The 25,343-nt window shown below is 38.2% G+C and overlaps 1 protein-coding gene across 11 annotated transcripts in view; it reads right to left on the bottom strand.

Annotated features, from left to right (window-relative positions):
* The window catches only part of UNC79 (unc-79 homolog, NALCN channel complex subunit), a 238,947-nt gene extending 232,661 nt beyond the window's left edge, over window positions 1-6,286 (bottom strand). For 10 of the 11 annotated variants that reach the window (XM_038545589.1, XM_038545598.1, XM_038545591.1 and 7 more), the window contains exon 1: window positions 5,768-5,881. In XM_038545589.1, the coding sequence (XP_038401517.1) occupies window positions 5,768-5,789 (22 nt within the window). In that variant the 5' untranslated portion in view covers window positions 5,790-5,881. Of the gene's footprint in view, window positions 1-5,767; window positions 5,882-5,952 lie in introns of those variants that run through there. The other variant, XM_038545595.1, reaches the window with a different exon arrangement.
* Between the last annotated feature and the right edge of the window lie 19,057 nt (window positions 6,287-25,343).

Below are 25,343 nucleotides of genomic sequence, written 5' to 3'. Positions count from 1 at the left end.
TTACACAGAGCTACCCACATCTTTTCAGAATATAAGCAATGAATGTATCCGAGTTTGTAACACAACACTACAAAATGAAAATACAACTTAAAGCCTACTTATTGCTTGAGTAATCAATACATAAAACCTGAACAGATGTATTATCAAAAGATCCACGTCAAATTACAGCATAAAGAGTCCCTGACTTCAAATGTACTGTCACTTTTTCATAAGAAAAACAGTTGGCTGCGTGCTAAGATGGCCTACAAATTAGGAATCATAATTATTATGTTGAATATAGTAACAAAATTTTAGCTAATAAGAAATAAAAACACAATGTTCAGAAAAAAGGGTAACTTGTTATATAAATATCATAAAATTTATCTTGGCAAATGTTTTACATATTTTTTAAGTATTTTTATTTACTTGTAAATCCATTTGAAAAGCATGCATTCTATACAGTTTATGTTCATATTATATTAAAGCAGACCTTCACATTAACAAAAATGTGATGTCTTCAAATTAATGATATCCAAAAATTGGCTTTGTAATCCTTCCTTATAAAAGACATTTAATTCATCTTCAATCATTTTTTACTTTCAAGAAACAGTCTTTTGCACATACATGTGCATTAGATGATAGTGTTTGCACACTGGAGACACAGAAACAAACATAATACAGTCTATACACAAAATAAATGAGCACACCTGACCAGAAAACAAATTATTCAATACAGTGTGAGCACATGAGTGGGGCATACGAGGGAAGACTGGCAATCGGGCAGGGCTTCCAAGCTAAATATTGAACTAAAGAAAGGCAAAGAAGAGGACATGGAGGAAAAGAAAGCATTTCAGGCAAAAAGAACATGGTACATTGGAGGAACAAAAAAAACACAAAAACAAAAACAAAAACAAACAAAAATCCAATGTAGGTAGATTAAGGAGTTGGGCACCAATTTAGTTGAATGGGCTAGAATCAAAAAGTGTTAGTGATTTGTTGAATAGTAATAACAGACAGTAGGAGTAGTTTAAGAAGACTCAATTTTTTGACTTGGGTGAATGGGCAGGTGGTGGTGCTACTCAGCGGACAGTGGTGCTATTCATTAATAAGAGTAATACATAAAGGAGTACAAGCTTGGTGGGGAAGACGATGAGTTTGGGTTTGAGATGCCTTATAAGATACCTAGATGGCGAGAGAGGCTTTTGTTCAAGAGACATGTTGAGACTAGAAAACTGTATTTGAGTGCCATCCACATAGAGGCAATAGCTGATACCATGAAAGCGAATGAAACCAGGAATCTGTGCAATTAAAACAGGAGGGGACAACTAATTGCAGAATTCTGTTCATAAAGGATAAGTAGAAGAAAGTAGCCCAAGAAAAAAAATCTGAGTAGGAACAGCCAGAAAAGAAAGAAAAGGAAAGTTTAAATAAAAAATGTGGCAACTACTGTCAAATGATGCAGAGAAACTATGTAAGACAAGAGCTAAAACCATGTGCTCTTTTTGCTACCACAAATATAGTTAATAGCCTACTCCGATTTCTGCATATATGAATAAAACTAGTTTTCCTATACAAGAAATTAGCAATGTTGCTGTGCCCAGATTTCTAAATGGCTGCAGTTTGCAGAGCTATTCAAAGCGCTTTTCTATTATAATATTAGCAATATAATGATAGTCTATATAGTAATATAATGTGTATAAACATGTTTTTAAATACTCTATTGATTTCTCTAAACATGGCCTTTAAAGATGCATGGGAAAGGGCTAAGTTCAACTTAAAATTATAGTGCTAATTATCTCTACTCTTAAAAGTGTTTCTTCTTCATATAATCAAAAAGATTTTTAGTTACTGAGATAAAGATGTTGAGTAGGATAAATACATTAAAAATCACATTTATTTGCATTTCTATAATTAGCTATTTTAAGCTTATATTCAAACTTTGAGGTTAATTTCTAAATTTGGCAAACATTTTGATGGATATTTACATAAGTGATTTGTGTTTATCAGCTGCTACACTGTCATCATAATACAAAAGCTGATGGATAGGTAAATCATGCTTTAGAAATGTTCTGCTTAGGCGATTAGCCAGTGCCTTGCTAGATATACCAAGTCAAGGAATTGCCGTGCAGAGATTCCTTCCCACCTAAAAATGGATTAGGCTGATTATTGCTATAGAGGAGACTCAGAGAAGAGGAAAGGAGAATAAAAAATAGTCCAATAGCCCATGTCCCATTTAAGTAATATCATGGTTACTCTTTTTTTTCCTGCTACACTCTGGGGGGCTATGTCCAAATTTATAATTATCCTCATTTTAGCAGCAAGCACAAGATTTTATACTTGATAATGATGATACTAATAGCTAACATTTATTAACTCCACTTTATGTGCCAGAATTCTGTGCTAAGCACTTTCGTGGATCACCTCATTTAATCTTTACAACTATGACTATCCCCATTTTATAGATAAGGTAGTCGATGCTTAGGTTAACTTGTCCAAGGCCACAGAGATTGCAAGAAACAGAGCCAGGATTCATACCTAGATTCTAGAACCCCAGCTCTTAACTTCTGCTGTTATTAAAAGCAAGCTTCTTGTGAAAGAGCACATCTAAAGTACTTGGGATTATTCAATTTTAACTCTTAGGAGACAAGAGGAAAGGAAAGGAGATGGACTCCTTATAACCCCCTAAAAAAGAATGACAATTTCTTATTTTTATCATTTAAGACTCCATATCAGCTACAAAAACATTTTCACTACAGTGAACTTTGTAAGAAAAAGAACATTTGGAGGAAAAAAGTTTTAGCTCTGTGCAATCGCCTAAGAAATTGCTAGGAAGCTTTCATCTTCTGTTATGATGTTCTGCACATTACACAGGAAACAGACTGAATGTATAAAAACAGCTCCAAACTATATCTTAGCTAAAAGTAGCCTTTCATCATTATTACTTATTTCATACAAGAAAATACCACTACATAAAAAGAAAACCATTTTTCACATATCTGTGATACTTTACATTTCAAAGGTAAATCACGTAATCTGTTTGGGTTGAAATGCAAGTGCTTCCTCTTGCTGGTTCAACCAAACTATGTCCACTTCCTGCACCACTGAAACCTCTACCTACATCAAGAGGCCTCAGGAAGAAGAGAACAGAAATAATATTTTGACATTATATTAAACCTAATTCTCCACCTTTGGTCCTCAGGGAGTGGTATTGTGCATAATACTCCTGAACGCAGAGGATAAATGAACTCTTTAGTTCTCTCCCGTTCTGGTGGTCTTCACATCCAGTAGGAGAAAAATCTCGTGGCCTTCCCTTCTCTTTCTCCTTCCTCCTAACCATATTCCTAACAAGTCCAAATAAAAAAGATCACAGATCTGCAATTTCTTTTTATTAAAAAGTATTCACCCTTCATGAACAACCACCATGCAGCTTTTCTTGTGTTTGCTCTATTTTCAGGTATATGTGCACTAGAGTGACAATCCATTCATATTAATGCATGTAAGAGAGAAAGAAATTCTTAACTTCCCTTCACTCTAAATAAAGACACCTAAAAACACTCAGAGCACCGTTATTCTTTTCACATTTACGACCTTTGCCCTCTACAACATTTAGGATTAAACAAAGACACCTGGTACTATTATTCCTTACTTTATAGATGGAAACTCTGAGGCACAAAAGTATTAAGTTAATTGCCCGATGTCTCAGAATTAATCAGAAGGGCATACAAAATGCAAATCCACATGTTTTAGTTTCAAATATGGTGTCCTTTCCATCATCTACAGAGCAAAAACAATGTTTTATAAACAATTATAAAATAGCTTCTTAACTACAAACCACCTGCACTACACAACCAAATCCACTTGTAGATTTTATCGATCCTGGTATTAACTGCCCAGGAAAGATATAAGACAAAGCATTCAGTGCATCTCAAAATATAACAAGGAAGAGAAAACACAGAATGAAGGCAGAAATACTCGCTGGTTTCAACCTGAAGTTACGTAATGGTAACTATAAAATCAAATGACAGGTGGTGGTTTTTTAACAACATACTATAATAAAACCTTCAAGGGTGTGATATCCTCAAGTGGGAAGTTCACACTGATTCCAACTATGTTACCATTACTCAGAATATAATGCATTCAATTTTTTCGAAAGCCTCTGTAGAAGCAAAATTTATCTTTGAGGTTTAGATTTAATTTTCCAAAAAGGCCCCAAAAAATCACAAAAGAACTTTCTATTTAGAAGAGATGGACTATTAAAAGGGAAATAACTATGATTTATTGAATACTTGCTATGTGCTAGGCTCACTACTCAATCTTTTGTATGTATTCCCTCACTTGTAATCACAACAACCCCCCATCTGCACTATTACCCACAGGTTTACAGATGAGAAAATAAAGTTTAGAGAAGTCCATTATCTTCCCAAGGTCAAATAGTAAATGGCAGAACTAGGATTCAAACTCAGATGTTCCAGATTCCAAAAATAACATTGTAAAGAAATACAAGCACTGAATGGTAGGTGGGCATAGACTATCTCTAATGAACTATCAGTCTGGGAATTCTATGAGCCTTCAGTTCATTGCATCTATCTGGTGAATAAGTGACACACTCCTTATACATACCATTTACAACATACTGCCCCAAAATAATGAGAGTACTATTTTGGGTGTCTCACAAAATGGCCTTAACAGCCATTCCAAAGAAGAATTACAAAGACTTTTAAGTAGTGACAGGACAGCATTTTCAACATAACTGTGTACTTCTTTGAAAGAAATGAGTCAATTAGATGAACAAGTTCTGGCATGTTTGTTAAAAATTCAAACTCATTGCTTAATAAAAACATCTTTTATTTACAAACACAAGTTCCTGAATCCCTCAAGAGCAGTCAGGAAAAGGTTTCACATTAATCAACCTACCAAGTACATAACAACGGCCTACAAATGCGCACTACAATAAGAGAGGCTATATAGAAAGCATATCAGAAACTTCCTCTGTCCACAAGGAGTTAGCTGGTTGCCTCCAACCAAACACACAGTCAATCATTACTAGGACAACTAAAATCCCCCTGCTATTTGTTTTAGCTTGTGTGAGCTGTCCTACAAAGGAAACCTCTTTGGAAAAATAATTAGATCATTTTCCCAGAGCCCCTTTCACCTCAACGCAAAGCAACAACTCTTGCTTTTAACCTAAGAGTGTGCTTAGTTTTTGCATTAGTGCAGGTATTTCGGAGTTGATTTCCTCGCCCTGGTCCAGAATTCTGCCTGACTCCTGGCTCCCTCCCCCTTCTCTCCTTTCTGGCCTCTCCAGCCCGAAGTGGAAACTGCAGACTCAAAACTCCCCTATGGCTCCAGCACCTAGAACTGGGCATGCTCAGAAGGCCAGGCAGGCTCTGGTTACATTGACGGTTCCCCGCCCCTGATTTGCCGCTGCCCCCCCTTCCCCCACTCCAACAAGAGATACTGAAATGTTTATCTGAAAGATATGAGGCTTCTTTCTCCCGAGAAGGACCCCATTTTAATTTCATTTCGCAGGGTCTTTCAGCCCTACGAAACCCCACCACAAGCCCGAGGAAGACCGCATTATTTTTCAGCACCGGGGACAGCGCCGCGTTGCCATTAACGTCCACCCTCCCCCACCTTCTCTTCCGCCCCCCGCCCCCCACCCGCCCCAACCTCAGCCCCCACCCCCGCACCAGCACGATGCCAAGGTCTCCCGGCAGCCGCAAACGCCGCAACTGCAATAGCTCCCAGCCGGAGGCCGGGCCGGAACGCCGGGCCGGCTGCTACTTACACTGCTCCGCTTTGGTGGACATGGTGCTGTCCAGATGGAAAGGCTTTGCCCCAAAATCTGTGTCGTGTGAGCTCCCTCGCTCCGCCAGCGATGTTGCGAGGAAAAGAGCGCATACCCCCCACCCCCCACCCCCTCGCTTTCCCCCTCCCTTAGGCCCGTGTCGCTACCATTCGGACAAAACGCACATCAAATTGCAGAATTCGGTCCCGGAAGGTTAGGAAATCGCCCCCGGAGAAATGGGTGGGATTTAATAGGCGGCCAAAGGCTTCCTGTCCGTCCCCTCCTGGAGCTGCCCGAGTTGATGTGGGCGGGGAGACCGAAAGGAGAGAGCAAGCTGCGGCTCCTGGTGAAATGGGAAAATGGGCTCGACCGGGGGAGGAGTATTTCCATTCATAAGACGCTCGGAGGGGACGGGTGTTTCCCAGAGAAAAGCCTCTTAAAGTGCCGGAGTCCCCGACCATTTGGATCTCCCATTGGCGTTCTCCGGGCCTGTAAATCCTGCTCCGGGAGCAGCCCCCGGTGTGCCTCAACGGGGCGACCGGAGAGGGACACAGGTGCGTCCCACGCTTGGTCTCAACCTTCGGGAGGAAGGAGGGGGAGGCGGATCCGGGGCGGGCTGGAGACTGCCGGGGCCGGAGGGCGGCGAGGACGCTCCTGAGGACCGCGAGGAAGGAAATGCAGAAGTAACCCTCAGCATGGCTTCCCGGCGTGCTGCGGTCCATGCCCTCTGCCTCCCCTCTCTGATGGGCTCTCCTGCTGATGATTAGGATGGGAGGTCCCACTGCCTGGGGGCTGGGAGAAGACTTTAGAAGTTGGGGCTAGGGAAAGGAGGAGATTTCCACGGATGGTGAAGCTGGAAGGGCCACAGGAAAGAAAAACGAAAGACTGGAGACAGAAGGAACCCAGGTGTGCTCCCTTTCAACTACCCAGGATGGAAACAGGAACGTTAGGAAGCCCCTGTGCTGAAAAAACAACGAAGCCAATGGAAAGGAGCATCATGCATATTAATAGGAAGATACTTAAAAGAATCAACTAGAGTGGAGGGACGTTCTGAGCCTGCACTTGGCAGTCGGAAGAAACAGTTTCAGGATCCAGTTCTACTACTTACTCATTTTAAGACCAATCTTTTAATCTCCCTCAGCCTCGGGTTCTTATCTGTAAAATGAGAAAAAAAAAAAAACAAAACAAAAGAAAAAAAAAACCCTGCTTTGTCACTTAAAGAGTGCCACTAAAGAGTTATTGGGCAGATCAAATGGTATCATCCATGCAAAAATCCTTTTAAAATTAAAGCACTGTACATTTGCCAACTGTTATGGCCACTCTTAATTCAAATAACCTAAATTATGGGAAAGCTATTGAGCAGATTGATTTTACAGAAGCTATGGAAATAATACTGTAAGAGTTGACCAACAATTTTTAATAGCTTTAATAATAACTGTGGGTGACTAAATCAGTGTTTTTCCACCTCATTTTTAGGACGCTTGGCTGGCTCAGGAAGAGCATGTGACTCTTGATCCTGAAGTCCTGGGTTCAAGACCCATGGTGAGTGTAGAGATTACTTAAATAAATAAAACTTTAAAAAATAAATAAAGAATAATCCTTATTTTAGGGAAACGATAAATTCTATATGATATGTGAAACACATTCAAAATAAATCTGTGACAATTAAAAAACTATGTGGCCACATATCAAGAAAAGAGGTTTCTGAGTAGCCAAAAAAAGTCTTCAGACAGCAAGGCAACTGCCCATTATAATACACAAAGTAGCCAAGCTTCATAATATTAGCAAAAATGTTCATAAAATCTTAGTGATTTAGACCTTTAGGGTTTATACACAACTGGACTATGTCACCTCACTGATTGACAGGTTGGTCTGGCTAACCAGGCATTGTTCATTCCCAAAAATACATCCTGAAGAGAAGTTCATTCTTCAAAGATAAATAGTCATGTAAAGAAAGATGGTGAAGAGTTATTTTGGGGTAAAAAGTTGGAATCACTCTGAAAGAAAACATGAATATAATATAAAGCTTTGAAGATGTCAAACATTCTGTGTGATTAAAAGAAAGCTCAGGGGCACCTGGTAACTCAGTTGGTTGAGCATCTGACTCTTGATTTCAGCTCCTGTATTGAGATCAAGACCCCACATGAGCTCCTTACTCATCAGGGGAGTCTTCTTAGGATTCTCTCTCTTGATCTCCCTCTGCCTCACATCTCCACTCTCCTCTCTCTCTAATAAATAAATATATAAATCTTTTTTTTTTTTTAATTAAATTTAGGGCAGCCGCGGTGGCTCAGCGGTTTAGCGCCATCTTCGGCCCAGGGCGTGATCCTGGAGATCCAGGATCAAGTCCCACGTCGGGCTCCCTGCATGGAGCCTGCTTCTCCCTCTGCCTGTGTCTCTGCCTCTCTCTCTCTCTCTGTCTCACATGAATAAGTAAATAAAATCTTTTTAAAAAAATTTTTAATAAATAAGTTCAATGATTTATTCAGAAATTTGGGGGAGGCTTGAGACTTTGATAAAGCAGACAGTAATTGGAAAAACAATTTAATGGTATCTTGAATAACCAGAAATAAAGCAACAAAGCATGTGTTGGAAACTACTCCCATGGCCTGCTTACTAATTTTGATGTTTGACATCAGTTAAATCTCCTACTACCCCATTTAAAGAGTATAATATTGTTAAGGGGTATGGACTCGAGTTAGGTAGCATTAAGTTTGAATCCCAGGTCTGCCTCAGTGTGACCTTGAGCAAGTTAACTTCTCTATGTCTCAATTTCCTCACCTACAAAATGCTCATAATAATATCCCTACCTCAAGGTGGTTGTCAGTATTAAATGAATTTACATAAAAAATCTAGAACAATCCCTGACACATTTTTTTTAATTTTTTTTAAGATTTTATTTATTTATTCATGAGAGACAGAGAGAGAGAGGCAGAGACACAGGCAGAAGGAGAAGCAGGCTCCATGCAGGAAGCCTGATGTGGGACTCGATTCCTGGACTCCAGGATCACGCTCTGGGACAAAGGCAGGCACTCAACCACTGAGCCACCCAGGCATCCCCCTGACACATTTTAAATGACATGAGAATCCAGAATAATTTCTGGCACATATGAGTGTTTGCTTTTGTTAGCATTACTATTCAAGCCATTCAAATGCACCCATTCCATTAAGGTTAGTCCTCTTTCAAACCCTTCAAGACTGAAATCATCCATATAATTGATACCCTAAATAACAACCTAGGCTCTTATAATCTCCACCTTCTAACATGTCCATTGAGCTAATTCACTAACCCAGATTGTATCCATTATCCAGTTTCTCAACTACAACAGATGGCCTAAATTACTACTTCAAAGAAACAAAGATGAACTTCTCCCTCTCTTTGTCTCCATGTATGTGTCAACCTTTCTTTCTTTTATTCTATTGCAAAAGGAGTCATTGCCAGGTGCATGCCCTTCTCTTCTAAAACTATACCTCTAATTAAAAGTACTCCCATGAATTGTCCTTTCTTTCCAGCATTTTAAGTCTTTCTTTCCAGCATTTTCATTAAATACTTTATTTTTAAGAAATAAAACATTTCAGGAATGCCTGGGTAGCTCAATGGTTAAGCGTCTGCCTTTAGCTCAGGGTGTGATCCTGGAGTCCAGGGATGGAGTCCCACATCGGGCTCCCTGCATGGAGCCTGCTTCTCCTTCTGCCTATGTCTCTGCCTCTCTCTCTCTGTGTCTCTCATGAATAAATAATTTAAAAATAAAAATAAAAAATAAATTAAAAAAACATTTTAGATTCATGAGACACCCCCATAAAACTTATCTAAATTTGTGGTTAATCAAACCGTCATATATTTATACTATTCATTTGTTCATTCAGCAAATACTTATTGAGTACCTATTATATATTTATGCCTGGGGATACTACAGTGAACAAATAAACACCAATTTCTGCCTTTATTGAGCTACTTGTCTGGTGGAGAAGACAAACAAAATAGTTAAATGAGTAAAACATAGTACATTAAATACTGATAATTACATAAAAGAAAAAAATACTAATAAACCAGGGAAAAGAGATAGGAAATGTGGAAAAAGACTGGTATTTTGGAATGGGTAAAATTTTGCATAGGGTAACTACAGACACGATATATATTGTTTCACATGCTTAACATCATATAATTAATATTATACCATACATATCTTTCTGATACACTTTTTACTCAACATCACATTTTACTTTAATCATGTTGGCACCTATAGCACTAACTTACTCATCTTCACTACTGTATCGCATTTCATTTTATAACTATCCCACAATTTATTTACCTACTATCTTATTGATGAACATGTGGGTTATTTGCAATTTTTTCCTATTACCAAAACCACTGTAGTGATCGTTCCTATACATGTGTATATGTGCAAAAATTGTTCTAGGAAATTCTCAACTTCAACTTTTACTAGATATTGCCAAATTATTTACTGAAATGATTGTGTCAACCTATACTCTCTCCAGGTCCCACTTCCACTATGACTAAATAAATGACTCCTGGACCCATCCTTTCAAAGATAACTTCTATAAATTAAATAAAGTACAAAAACAAAACAAAATCTACCTGAAGCAACTGGGGACTAACCAAAAGCTGTAGATTCTGGAGAGGTGTTAACACTTGGAAGAAGTGAATGGCACAAGAATATGGGTTTCCATTCTTTATCACTTTTAGCCTGAGGGATAATGGCATTAATTTGTTCAACACAATGTGGTTAAAATTCCAATAGCTTGCTCACAGATTTTTTTTTTGGTCTGAATTACTAAAACACATAACTTACAACAACCATATCTACTGGAAACAGAAAGCAAATCACTAGAAAGAGAGAACCAGAGAGAAGGAAATATAAATTATCTGTCTCTGTACAAATCTCTAGCTTATCCCTGAACCATACACATACATACAGGACTGTGTGCAAACAACACTGCAACTAGGGATAAAAGAACTAAACTCAGATTTAAACTACCACCTGAAAATAAATAAAAAATAAAAATAAACTACCACCTGAGTTAGTTTATAGTTTAAGTCTATTTAAATTGTCTATTAAAACAAAAAAACAACTTATAGAGGAAAGTAACAAAACACAGAGTCTTCACAGCATAACATTCACAGTGTCCAGAATACAATTCAAAGTTATTTGACATATATAAAGTAATAGGATCTTTTCTCAAGAAAAAAAGACAACAGAAAAAAACAAGACGCAGAGTTGAAATTAACAAAGATCTGGAAACGTGATTCTGCTCTGTGAGGTAAAAGAAAATATGTTCTTTATGAGTGAAAAGATAGGAATGCCAGCAGAGAAAAAATTGTTCGATTATTTTGTTTTTAAAGAGCCAGCTGGAAATTTTAGAACATAAAAATACAGGCTTAATGACAGAAAATAGATGAAACAGTCAGTAAATTTACATATAGATCTCTGGAAATTATCCAATATGAAAAACAGAGAGAGGATAAAAATGGAGCAAAATAAGAGAGCCTTGGGACCTTTGAGTCAATAGCAAAATGTCTAACATATGTGTGATATTAGTCATAAAAGAAAAGGATAGAGAGAACAGGCAGAAGAAAAAAAAAACCACTTAACGAAATAATGGCTAGGGGAACCTGAATAGCTCAGTTGGTGAAGTGTCTGCCTTCACCTCAGGTCATTATCTCAGATCCTGTGATGGAGCCCCTGTCCTGTTCCCTACTGCACAGGGAGTCTGCTTCTCCCTCTGCCTCTCCTCCCTGCTCTCTCTCCCTCTCAAATAATAAATAAAATCTTTAATAAGAAAAAATGGCTGAAAAATATCCCCAACTTGGTAAAATAAAATTTACAGATCCAAGAAGTCTTGAAAACATCTAAGCAGGAGAAATACAAAGAAAATCATGTCCAGGTACATCAGATTTCAAGTGACAAAAACCAAAGATAAAAAGGAAATCTTGGAAGCAACCAGAGAAAATGACAAATACATACAGGAAAATATCAAATTCTATTAGTCACTGGTTTCTAGTCAGAATTTATGGAGATCAGAAGATCACATCTTCAAAGTACCGAAAAGAAGAAGTACAGTCAGTGCAATATTCTACACCCAACAGAAATATCCTTCAAAATGAGCACAAAGGGGGCAGCCCCAGTGGTGCAGCGGGTTTAGCGCCACCTGCAGCCCAGGGTGTAATCCTGGAGACCAGGGATCAAGTCCCACGGCGGGCTCCCTGCATAGAGCCTGCTTCTCCCTCTGCCTATGTCTCTGCCTCTCTCTCTCTTTCTGTGTCTCTCATGAATAAATAAATAAAATCTTTTTAAAAAAAAAAAACAAAATGAGCACAGAGGAAAAGAAGAGAATTAAAAGAATTTGTCAGCAACAGATTTGTACTCTAAGAAATACTGAAAGAAGTCCTTCAAGCTAATGAAAAATGATACCAGTTGAAAACTCAGATATTCTCCCTGGCTCTTGCTTGCCTTTTGTTTGTTTAAACAGTCTTTATTGAACACAAGCTTTAAAATGTAAATTTAGCCAAATCTATCAATGTTTTTCTTTATAATTTGTGCTTTTGTAGTTCAAGAAATTATTTCCTATCTCCAAGGTTGTAAGATTTTCCTATATTTCATTCTAAAAGTTTTAAAGTTTTGCTTTTACATTTAAGTGTTTATTACAAATTAAGTTTGTTTTGAAAGTATACTGTGAGGTAGGGTCTACCTTTTCCCATATGGATAAATATCATGCTGAACTATTTATTAAATTCTTCCCTAACAAATTCTAATCCCATGCCAACTGTATCATAAATCAACTGTTTATATATGCATGAGACTGTTTTCTCCTTTTCTCTCATCTGACTTTAATAAAAAAATTCTTTTTCCCTCTGCTCATAGAATCTGCTTCTAGTCTTTCACCGATTACTTTTTCAGATTTTAAAATGAAATGCAGAACTAACGATTTTTCTAACAAACTCAAACTATCAATATTTCTATCATCTTTGCAATTGAACATGATTCCCCCATTTTGTTATTGTTATTTAGAGTTTCTTAACGTTGGGCTCCCTGCATGGAGCCTGCTTCTCCCTCTGCCTGTGTCTCTGCCTCTCTCTCCCTTTCTGTGCTTCTCATTAATAAATAAATACAATTTTTAAAAAAAGAACTCATTAAAATAAAACTTACTCATTTCATCAACATATTTAACAATATATTTTATCAATTTCTATGCTCACAACTATTTTTTGCATGCCATATTTCTGAGTTCACTCTTCTTTCTTACTGAAGCACTTTTTTTTCCTAAGATTTATCTATTTATTTATTTATTTATTTATTTATTTAAGAAAGAGAGAGCAGGGAGAGAGACAACGAGACTCTAGGCTGAGCACGGAGCCTAACAAGGGGCTCAATCTCATGTCCCTGAGATCATGACCCAAACCAAAATCAGGAATCATATGCTTAACCGACGAAGCCCCCCAGGCACCGCACTGAAGTATGTATTTTTTTTTAAGTATGTGGCTAGAGAATTTCCATAGACTGAAATGTTTCTCTTTTGACCCACACTCTTATATGTATTTAGCTGGGTAAAAGATTCATTTTCCTCTCAATATTTTGAGGATATTATTTCATTGCTTTCTGGGATCCTCTATTGATGAGAAGTTTACTGTCACTCTAATTGCCTTTTATTAAATAATCCATTTTTCCCTCCCAGTAGCATTTAAGACATTATTTTGATCATCAATGTTCTACAGATCTACTATGAAGTGTCAACACATAAATATTTTATCCTGTTTGGTATTGAGAGTACACTTTCTGAAAAGTCGTGATATGTTTTAATTCTGGAAAACTGTCTGCCATTTCTCTTAAATATTTATTTAATGCCTCTTCCTTTTTCTTGTTGTGGAACTTTTCCTCTTTTTTAAGATTCATTTATCCATTTTAGAGAGAGACTGAGTGAGAAGGGCGAGGGGCAGAGGGAAAGGGACAGAATCCTCAAGTAGACTCCCCACTGAACATGGAGCCTGATACAGAGCTCAATCTCATGACCCCAAGATCATGATCTGAGCTGAACCCAAGAACTGAATGCTCAACCGAGTCACCCAGGCACCCCCTTGTTGTGGAACTTCTATTTGATGTTTCATAACCTCTCATTCTATCCATATCTCCTAATTGCTTGTTCATATTCCTCATTTTTTTTTTACCATTCATGGCGCATTCTGAGTGAATTCCTCAGAATTATCTTTTAATTCACTGATTCTCTTTGTGTCCAATCTGGTGTGCATCTCTACTGAAATTTTAATTTCAGTGATGTAATTTTTTCATTTTCATACATTTAATTGTATTAGTCATATCCACCTGTACTCATTTCATGTATCTTTGATTTTTGCTCATAATTTTTTCCTATCTATGAATTTTAGTCCTTCATTTAATCCTAAACTTACTTGCTTTAAGGTTTTTGACAGCTTGCTCCATAAATAACAATTTTATTTATATTGAATTCCTCTTATTATTTTTTGGCCATTTTCCTGCTATTAGATTTATTTGTGGAATCTTTGTTTCAATGTAGCTTATGTAAGAGGCTTTGTTTGTTTTTTTTTTTAGATTTTATTTATTTATTTGACAGAGAGAGAGACAAAGCACAAGCAGGATGAACAGCAGGCAGAGGGAGAAGAAGCAGGCTGGGCTCTGAGCAGGGAGCCCAATGTGGGGCTTGATCCCAGGACTCTGGGATCATAATCTGAGCCGAAGGCAGATGCTCAACTGCCTGAGCCACCCAGGCACCCCTTATTTTTTTCTTTCTCTTTTCCTCTGTGTTCAACCCTTCGTATCTAAGCAATATGTACTTTGTTTCTACATAACTTCCTGGACAGCCAGAACTGAGCCAGCTTGTATGCCAGCAGATAAGATTATTAAATAGAGATATCACAAATCTAGCAACAAGTAATTGGGCAGCTTTGATTCAGTCCAAGTCCCAAGGCTGTATCAATATCTTTCTGAATCTCTATACTTACAATGTGCTCTAAGCTCTATGTATCCCAAGCAGAAGCCAACAGGTTTTCCAGACTCTTTTCCTGAGGTGGAGCAGGGCTGGGAAAAGCAGGAGACTTCAAGTAGTAAGTTTAGTTCTAGTTCCTGTCTTACATGAAACACTTTAACCCCCATTACCCTGCAAGAGCAGGCAAAGTACAAATGCCTACTTTCAGCCTGGAATCCAGCAGACTTGTGACATCAACCCTATTCACAAATTTGTATTTCAGTTGTTTCCAGTATAAATTGGGATTTATCCTGTTTTGAACTCAGCCATGTTTTATCTATCATTACTATAAGTTTAGACTGAATTCATAAATTCATACCATCTTGGCCAAGCAGAATCTGACTACTTCTCCATTGATTCCTTCATCTTTCACATCCTAGCCCCCTCCCCAAATAGGAGTCATTTCTCAAAGCATCACCCTTAGAATTCTTATCTTTCCTCTAAATCTCTCCCTCCTTCAGATATATCATCTACTCTCATGCTTCAACTACAACTAATTGAATATTCTCAAATCTTTCTTTTTCCCCAGCCACTCTGCTAGTTTCAAGCTTATATTTTCAACTATTTGATAGATATTTATATCTGGATGTCCCATTAGTACCTTAAATTCTTTTTTTAAAAATTTTATTTACTAATGAGAGAGAGAGAGAGAATGAGAGAGGCAGAGACACAGGCAGAGGGAGAAGCAGGCTCCATGCAGGGAGCCCAATGTGGGACTGGATCCCAGGACTCCAGGCTCACGCCCTGGGCAGAAGGCAGGCGCTAAACTGCTGAGCCACCCAGGGATGCCCAGTAACTTAAATTCAAAATACACAAACCAGGCATTATTATTCTACCCCCATCAATACCTCTTCCAGATTTTATTTATCATAAGGGGGCCATTATTCTCACTGTCCCTTAGATTTGAAATCTCAACATTATTTTATTTTCCATTATACTTCATTCATATACTCTATAATCAGGCTTTGCTATGGACTGAATGGTGTCCCCCCCAAAATCCACATGTTAAAGCTCTAACCCCCAATGTGATGGTATTGGGAAGTGGAGCCTCTGGGAGGTAATTAGGATTAGATGAAGCCATGAGGGTGGGGCTCTTACGACAATGTTAGTGTTCTTATAAGAACAGGAAGAGGTAGACCAGAGTTTGCTCTCTTTCACCCTATTTCTCTCACACATGTGAGGACACAGTAAGAAGGTAGCTATCTTCAGCCACCCTCACCAGGGAACTAAATTGCTAGCAACTTGATCTTTGACTTCTCAGCTTCCAGAATTATGAGAAATAAATTCCCATTGTTTAAGCCATCCAATCTATGGTATTCTATAGTATTATCAGGCTAATACAGGCTTTAAGTAATATCATTTCTCTTCTAGAATCATCCTTGAGTTCAATTCTTTCTTGTCATATTTTTTTACCAAAAGACTAATTCATTTCTTCTTAATTCATCTCACATCTGAGTCATTGAAACTTCTTCCTTAGTAGTTCCCCTAATGTTAATCTCACTCTATTCTAATCTATCCTTCATGCTATTCCCAGATTAATCATCCTAAAGTAGTATGTACCACAGATTTCAGTACCCTATCCAATACTCAAATTGATCATTGTGACTTCTCATCATTAAGCCTTTATTCATGTCATTCCCTTTGCCTGGAATTCTTTTCTGTACATCCCTACATATTAGAAGCCTAACTCTGCTGTTCAATTGATTATTTTAGCCATAATCTTCAGCATCCATTCAGAAAATAATTCTCCTTCAGCTGAACTCCCAGAATGCTCTCCCTGTGCTATTCATATGGCATTTATCTGCTAACTTATTCTACATACTTATACCATCTACTTATTGTTTGCTCCTTGGGGATAGGGTCATTTATATACCCAAATCAAACCTAAAAAAAGAACATAAAAAGAATATAACCTTTGAGATAAATTGTCATTCAAATGCTTGCTCAGCCACTGCTTAACTCTGAGCATATTAAATTTCTCTAAGTACTAAATCTGTCAAATACCGTGCCTGATACACAGCAGCTTCTTAGGTATACTTACTCAGAAAAGCCTCTACTAAAGGAATTTAAGACATTCCTTCCAAAAAGATTCCCCCTCACAGAAAGGTAAATAAAAATGTTTAAAAGATCAGCAAGTTAATCACAGCAAGTGAAGAGCACAGATACATTCATAAGCAAGTAGGGATCCCTGAGATAGGTCAATGACTGAATACCACACAAAGACCCACAGACTCTGTTTCTAAGGCCCCTAAAACTCCCAAGAATTATGAATGACCATCTCATTCCAGGCTCTATCTCAGCTTGTCATGGTTCCCATTCTTCCTGAGGCCTAGTAATTTAGCTTTTCCTAGACAACCATTAACTAAGATTCCTGTTTCCTACACACTCGCACACATTTCCTTAATATATTTGCATATCTTCTTATAGTTGTGCAAATATTGTTATATTATTATATCAAACTATTAACATATTATGATATAATATATTATATTTTATATTAAAAAGTGGAGCCATGGGCAGCCTGGTTGGCTCAGCGGTTTAAGCGCCTGCCTTCGGCCCAGGGCGTGATCCTGGAGTCCCGGGATTGAGTCCCACATCGGGCTCCCTGCATGGAGCCTGCTTCTCCCTCTGCCTGTGTCTCTTGCCCCCCTCTGTGTGTGTGTGTGTCTATCATGAATAAATAAAACTTAAAAAAAAAAGTGGAGCCACAATTCCCTTTGGGAAGTCAATTATATTACTCTAGTCTAAATACTCTGACAAATGCTTGGGAAAGGAAAGTCTAATAGATTTGGGTATGGGGAGAACTATCCTGCCATGGAAAAAAGGAATTTTCCTGTTATTCATGATAAAGGGAAGGAAAAGAGAAGAAAAAGGTGGAGACAGAAAAATAGAAGTCTATCCAAAAAAAAATGTCAGTCCAATGCTTGATCTTACTTTTCTATGCTCCCCTGAATCTTCAATAAAGTTAGCTAAGAAGAAAAAGTCTTGGTGCAAGTAGATATTTTGTGAAAAGAAGAGTCTGGGCTTTGTGCTCAGTATAATATGAGGTAAAACATGTCAGAGATGTCAGGGTAGAGTCTGAGAGAAGCATGATGAGAAACATGACAAAGGAACAAGTAAGTACCAAAGAAAAGCTAATTTATTCAATTTGACCAGATCTCTACTGCAAAGAAAGACCCCAACTAATACCTGGATTGCCCCCCACAATAAAACTGCCACTACTTATGGTAAATTTTGGTTCCATGGAAACAAAGGGGCCATACTAACACACTAAATTACTTATATCTATAAACTGGGTGACGATGACTACCTCAAAAGGTCAGATGTGAGGATTAAATACACATGTAAAGTGCTTAGCATGGTGCTTGGCACATACTAAGTGTCTAATAATAAAATCAGTCCTCTGTTTTCCTCAAAAATTGTAGGACATGAACAGGAAAACAATACCATAAACATTACTGTATAGAACAGACCTACCATTAATTCATGTTGTCTAATTTGAATAGGGCCCAGCAATCATTTCACATAGTAGCCTTTCATCATTCTGTTCTGGACAATTTCCTATTTTAAAATTTTCTTATTCTTGGGGCAGCCTGGTGGCTCAGCGGTTTAGTGCCACCTTCAGCCCAGGGCCTGATCCTGGAGACCTGGGATTGAGTCCCATGTCAGGCTCCCTGCATGGAGCCTGTTTCTCCCTCTGCCTCTCTCTCCTCTCTGTATATCCTCATGAATAAATAAATAAAATCTTTATTTAAAAAAAACTTTCTTATTCTCCAATACTATTTCACCAAGAAATTTGATGTAACTCAAAATGAGTTCCCATGCACTTTCCATTTCATATTCATTTCTACCTTTATGTCTGCAGGTACGCAATGCAATTTAACTTCTTGACTATCCAAACCGTGTTATTCAAAGAGCAGTTTTGGGGCACCTAAGTGGCTCACTCGTTAAGCATCTGCCTTTGGCGCAGGTCATGATCCCAGGGTCCTGGGACTGAGCATCACATGGAGCTCCCTGTTCAGGCCATGATCCCAGGATTCTGGGATTGAGCACATCAGGATTCTCCCTCTCCCACTCCCCCTGCTTGTGCTGTCAAAACAAATAAAATCTTAAAAACACACACACACACAAAGAATAGCTTTCACTCCTACATGAACACTCTCCTGACTACTGCACCTATTATTGATTTCCCTCTCCTCTAAAACCCTTCACGGGGGATCCCTGGGTGGCTCAGTGGTTTAGCACCTGCCTTCAGCCCAGGGTGTGATCCTGGAGTCCTGGGATCGAGTCCCACATCAGGATCCCTGCATAGAGCCTGCTTCTCCCTCTGCTTGTGTCTCTGCCCCCTCTCTCTCTCTTTCTCTCTGTGTGTGTGTGTGTGTGTGTGTGTGTGTGTGTGTGTCTCATGAATAAATAAATAAAATCTGGGATGCCTGGGTGGCTCAGCGGTTAAGTGCCTGCCTTTGGCTCAGGGTGTGATCCTGAAGTTTCTGGATCGAGTCCCACGTCAGGCTTCCTTCATGGGCCCTGCTTCTCCCTCTGCCTGTGTCTCTGCCTCTCTGTCTGTGTCTCTCATGAATAAATAAATAAAATTTAAAAAAATAATAATAAATAAAATCTTTTTAAAAATAAATAAATAAATAAATAAATAATAAATAAAACCCTTCAACATTTATAGACAAAAAAATTCAGTAAATCCTAAAATATTCAATGCTTTGTTATGGTTTTGCCTTGACAATCAAACTACGAGTGATTAACCTGTTGCAACTCCTATAAGCCACAATACCTGTACCACACTTCCCCCCAGAACATGCAGTGGACATCAGGTACATAGAGCTCTCTAGTCCAGTCTACTACTCAAAGTCTCAGACTTAAACTTATCACTGGGCCTGCTTATGTGATTAGGCTCTACCAATTACATGATATGTTCTTCTATGTCTGCCCACCTTTCCAAGTTTATTTGTAAAACTTATGTGCCTTTCCAAATTTATGTGCAATATTATAATCTAAGCACCAATTTTGGCTTTCCCCATAATGTTGCTGCTTCACTATCCTCAATGCCTTACCTTGAATTCCCTTGGCTAACTAAAGTCTTCTGGTTACACTCAATCTTGTGCCTGGCAACATCCCACCTAACTCGTTTAACCCAATCCAGTAGATAGGACCAAATCACAAGATTCTCATGGCACACAAAAATATGTATCTTATGCTTCTATATACCCACATCATATAAAATAGAGCAGCTATGTTCTCCATAGTTACAGAGAAGATGTCGGTGAAAAGAGGGAGTAAGAAGTTCTGAAGACAGAGTAAGAATTTCTAAAAATTCTTCTCCATAGGGATCCCTGGGTGGCGCAGTGGTTTGGTGCCTGTCTTTGGCCCAGGGCGTGATCCTGGAGACCCGGGATCGAGTCCCATGTCAGGGCTCCATGCATGGAGCCTGCTTCTCCCTCTGCCTGTGTCTCTGCCTCTTTCTCTCTCTGTGTGACTATCATGAATAAATAAATAAAATCTTTAAAAAAAAATTCTTCTCCATAGAAGCAAGAAGAAAACTAGCAAAAATGGTCAGAATCATTTTCTGAACTCTGGAAAGTAAAAGGTTTGCAGCAATCTGGGCAGTATTTAAAAACAAAAACAAAACAAACAAAAAAACCCTGAGTCTAGGTAAGAACAGAGAGCTTTGTGGCATTTTAACTTGACTTAGGGCCCTTCTCCACTCCTGCTCTGAGGCAGCCATGAAAACTAACAGACTGCAACTATAGTGAAAACTAGCAGATGGCAGCCACTGGATGGGGCAGAATCAGCCTGGGGTTTCTTCAAAGCCCAATTCAAGAGGAATCTCATTATTTTAGCTGCCTGATGGTTTCCTGGAAGATCCCACTTACAAAGTTTTCTGGATTTGACCTGACTTGGAGCTTGCCCAAATACAAACTCAGAAAGATTTTTCCTGAGGTACTTGGCAAAAACAATCTCTGGCAACTGTTTAATTTCACTGATGCCTGAGGGGGTGTATAGCATTTGGGGCAAATAATAGACTATCCAAAAAGCTTAAAAGGAAAAGATGGAGAATGAAGTGATATAGGGGCTTTGAAAAGCTCCAACCTACTCTTAAGAATCTAGAAGACCATCCACACATATAGAGCTGTGCATATACTAAAAGGTGTGCACATGATCAGGAAATACCTGAGAAGGCCCTAATCTCTAATTTCTGGCTGATCATAAGACCTTATATAGGAGGTTAAGGCTAAGATAGAGTTTTCAATTGCCCAGCTGAGAGTTAAAGGTATACTCCCAACACACACACACACACACACACACACACACACACATCTTCAGCAAAGACTGGGAGACTTATTAGTTCCAAATAGTTAGATCTCCATCCAATAATTAGCTAACCACTAAGCTAACAAGAGACTTTAGTGGCCACATACAACAAAGAATACAGACTTTACATATTTAATTAAGAAAATGCATTAGCTAAACAAGCTATAACAAACAATGACAAAAATGAACCCTGGAAAGAAGAAAAACCTGATTCACAGTTACTACGTTATTTTAAGTGTCTAATTTTCAACAACAAAAAAACTATGAGACAAGTCAAGAAACAAGACTGTATGACCCATACACAAGAAAGAAAAAGCAACCAATAGAAACTGGCCCTGAGAAAGCCCAATGTCTAGACAAAGACTTAAATCAGCACTTTTAAGTATATTCAATGAACTAGGGAAACCACATGTAAAGGACTAAAGGAAAGTATGAGAACAATGTCTCACTAATTAGAAAATAGCAATAAAAAGGAAAACTTTGAAAGAGCCAAAGAGAAATTTTGGAGTTGAAAGTGACAGTAACATGGGTGCTTGGCTGGCTCAGTCAATTGAGGGTCTGACTCTTGGTTCTGGCTCAGGTCCTGATCTAAGGGTTGTAAGATCAACCACTTCATCAGGTTCCACACTCAGCAAGGAGTCTGGTTCAGATTTTTTTCTCTCCCTTTCCCACTGCCCCTCCCTCTGCTCACATGTGATAAATTAATTAGTTAATTAATTAAAATTTTTAAATAACTGAAATGAAAAATTCACTACACAATCTCAGGAAAAGATTTCAAGAGACAGAAGAAAAACATCAGGTAGCTTGATAAAGGTCAGTTCAGAGTGCCCATTATGGGGAAAAACAAAAAAAGGAATTTAAACAACTGAGCACTGCCTCAGAGATAATGTGGGACGTCATTGAGCATACCAACATATGGATAATGGAAGTCTCAAAAAGAGAATAAAAAAATACAGAAATATTTGAAGAAATAATGGCTGAAAATTTCCCAAATAGGATGTAAAATATTAATACCCATCCAAGAAATTCAACAAACGCCTAGTGGGATAAATTCAGAGAGATCCACACCTAGACATATACATTACAGTCAAACTGTCAAAAGCCAAAGATAAACAGAATTTTGAAAGTAGCAAGAGGCTCACTTATATGTGGGCCTCAATAACATTAACAGCTGATTTCTCATCAGAAACCATGTATACCGGAAACTGAAAGAAAAAAAAAAAAAAAAAACACCCTGTCAACCAAAAATTCTATGTCCAGGAAATCTATCTTCTAAAATAAAGGTAAGAAGAATCTGGGTGGCTCAGTCAGTTAAGCATTTAACATTGGGGCACCTAGGTGGCTCAGTGGTTGAGTGTCTGCCTTCAGCTCAGGTCATGATCCTGGGCTTCTGGATACAGTGCCGCCATCAGACTCTTCACAGGGACCCTGCTTCTCTCTCTGCCTCTGTCTCTGCCTTTGTGTTGTCTCTTATGAATAAGTAAATAAAATCTTTTTTAGGGCAGCCCAGGTGGCTCAGCGGTTTAGCGCCGCCTTCAGCCTAGGGTGCGATCCTGGAGACCCGGGATCGAGTCCCACGTCAGGCTCCCTGCATGGAGCCTACTTCTCCCTCTGCCTGTGTCTCTGCCTCTCTCTCTCTCTGTGTCTCTCATGAATAAATAAATAAAATTTAAAAAAAAAAAAGATGAAACCTTCTTTAAAAAAAAAATCTTTTTTAAAAAAGTGTCTGACTTTGGCTCAGGTCCTGGGATTGAGCCCCATGGTGTGTCTGCTTGTCCTTTTTCCTCTGCCACTCCCCCTGCTCGTGCTCACTCTAATAAATAAATACAATCTTTTTTAAAAAAAAAATGAAGATGAAATGAAGATATTCACAAATAAACAAAAGCCTAAAGAATTCACCACTAGCAATCATCCCAGAAATATTAAAGAGAGTCCTTGAAAAGTAAACAAAGTACTCAAATCCACAAGAAGAAATACAGTACCATAAAGGTAATCACATAGATAAATACAAAGGGCAGCAAAACTGCATTTTTTTGTTTGTAACTCTTATTTCTCATATATAATTTAAAATGAAGCTGAATAAAGCAATAATCATCAATCTGTATTGATATGAGGATAAAATGAGTTAATACAAGTAACTTATTAAGTACTTAATGATGAAGTATCATTATTATTATTATTATTCCAGTGTGTGTGAAACTTCAGTGCAGATAACTACCTAGCTAGCAAAAGCTAAACAAAACTGATGATCAATGAGATAATAGATTTTTTTAAAAGATTTTATTTATTTATTCATGACAGAGAGAGAGAGAGAGAGGCAGAGACACAGGCAGAGGGAGAAGCAGGCTCCATGCAGGGAACCCAACATGGGACTCAATCCCAGGTCTCCAGGGCCATGCCCTGGGCTGAAGGCAGCGCTAAACCAGAGCCACCCAGACTGCCCCTGAGATAATAGATTTCATAGCCAAACAGCCTTTCTCTCTTGAGCATATTGAATAGAACTATTGGTGGAAACTGGGGGTTTGAAAGAAATTAGTCATGGGTTATAAGAATTGTTTAGAAGACATTTAGCTTGAAGTAATGGTAGAATGGAACATTTACGCATCCCAAAGAAATCTAAAAAAAAATTGGACTGGAGTTTGAATGGGAGGTAAAGCCTAGAAATGATGATCATAAAAGTGATGGCTGAGAGGCGCCTAGGTGGCTCAGTCAGCATGATCTCTGGTCTTGGGACTGAGCCCCGCATTAGACTCCCAGCTCAGTGGGGAGTCTGCTTCTCCCTTTACCTCTCCTTTTGCTCATGCACACTTTCTCTCTTTTCTCTCTCTCAAATGAATATTTAAAGTTTTTTTGAAAGAGTAAAGGTTTAACAGTAGCTCCCTAAGTGAAATAGCATGCATAGAGAAGAGCAGAGGACCAAGGATTGAAACTTTAAAGAAAACTGAGGAATGAGAGGAAAGCCAGGCAAAGTATAAATATTTTCTAGGGAAAAACTAGCCAATCACACAACCAAAAGAAAAATAATTCTTTTTTTAAAAATATTTTATTTAAATTCAACTTGCCAACATATAATACCCAGACATAGTTATCTATGCTATCAAGTGCCCTCCAAGAAAAAGAATTCTTGAATTTCTAATAACAATGTGGCTTTTAAAAACTGGCTCAATTTAATTGTTTCTAAAGAAGATTCTAAAGAAAATGCTAAAATTGAGGATTCTCTGAAGTCTACCCAGAAGAGTTGTTGTTTTGCTTTTAGATTTTATTGTTAAGTGATCTCTACACCCAACGCAGGGCCTGAACTTACAACCTAGGATCAAGAGTCACATGCTCTATCAACTGAGCCAGACAGGTGTCCCTACCTAGAAGAGTTTATCCATGCATACTTCACATGACTGTGCTCCTGAAATGTAATTTCACCTAGAAAAATGGCAAGCATACTTAAGCAATACTTTAATGTCTTTATCTCAACATTATTCTTATAGGTAAAAATCTTAGAAATAAGCCTATGTCATTTGGCTCACTTCAATAAAAAAGGGAATCTTATTTCCTATGTTAATTATGAAGAACTGTTAACGTTTATTCTCAATAAAATATTAACTAAAGTCATCAAATGTAAGGACCAGTTTCTGAAAAGAGCCCTATTTAATGACTGAGTCCTAGGTTAGTCCAAGAAACACTGAATCCTGCTATGTGAAATAGATTCTGCTTCTCATTATCTGGAAAATCAAAGTCTCTCTCTGCTACTGGATATGTAGGTATCTAACCACAAACTGGTATGCTACTTATTATATATTTTTCTTCAAAGAATATTTCAAAAATACTAACCATACTATCTCTTTATCTTCAATGAAACCAATTCTAATAAATCAAATTCACCAAAGGTCTAGAAGATCATTCTAACATTGTCATCTTTAAGAAGATATTTATAGGGGATCCCTGGGTGGCTCAGCGGTTTAGTGCCTGCCTTCAGCTCACGGCGTGATCCTGCAGTCCCGGGATTGAGTCCTACATCAGGCTCCCTGCATGGAGCCTGCTTCTCCCTCTCCCTCCCTCTCTGTGTCTCTCATGAATAAATAAATAAAATCTTAAAAAAAAAAAAAGATATTTATAAAACACATAAACTGCAATTATTTCCTCCCAAGTTCTTTAATGCCATCTGTATTGTGAAAAAAAATGCATATACAGGGGCGCCTGGGTTGCTAAGTCAGTTAAGTAAGTGTCTGCCTTCAGTTCA

Source organism: Canis lupus, chromosome 8, assembly GCF_011100685.1.
Source record: "Canis lupus familiaris isolate Mischka breed German Shepherd chromosome 8, alternate assembly UU_Cfam_GSD_1.0, whole genome shotgun sequence".
In the NCBI taxonomy this organism is placed as follows: Eukaryota; Metazoa; Chordata; class Mammalia; order Carnivora; family Canidae; genus Canis; species Canis lupus.
Note: the sequence above shows the minus strand (reverse complement) of the source record. Positions and strands in the feature narration are given on the sequence as shown.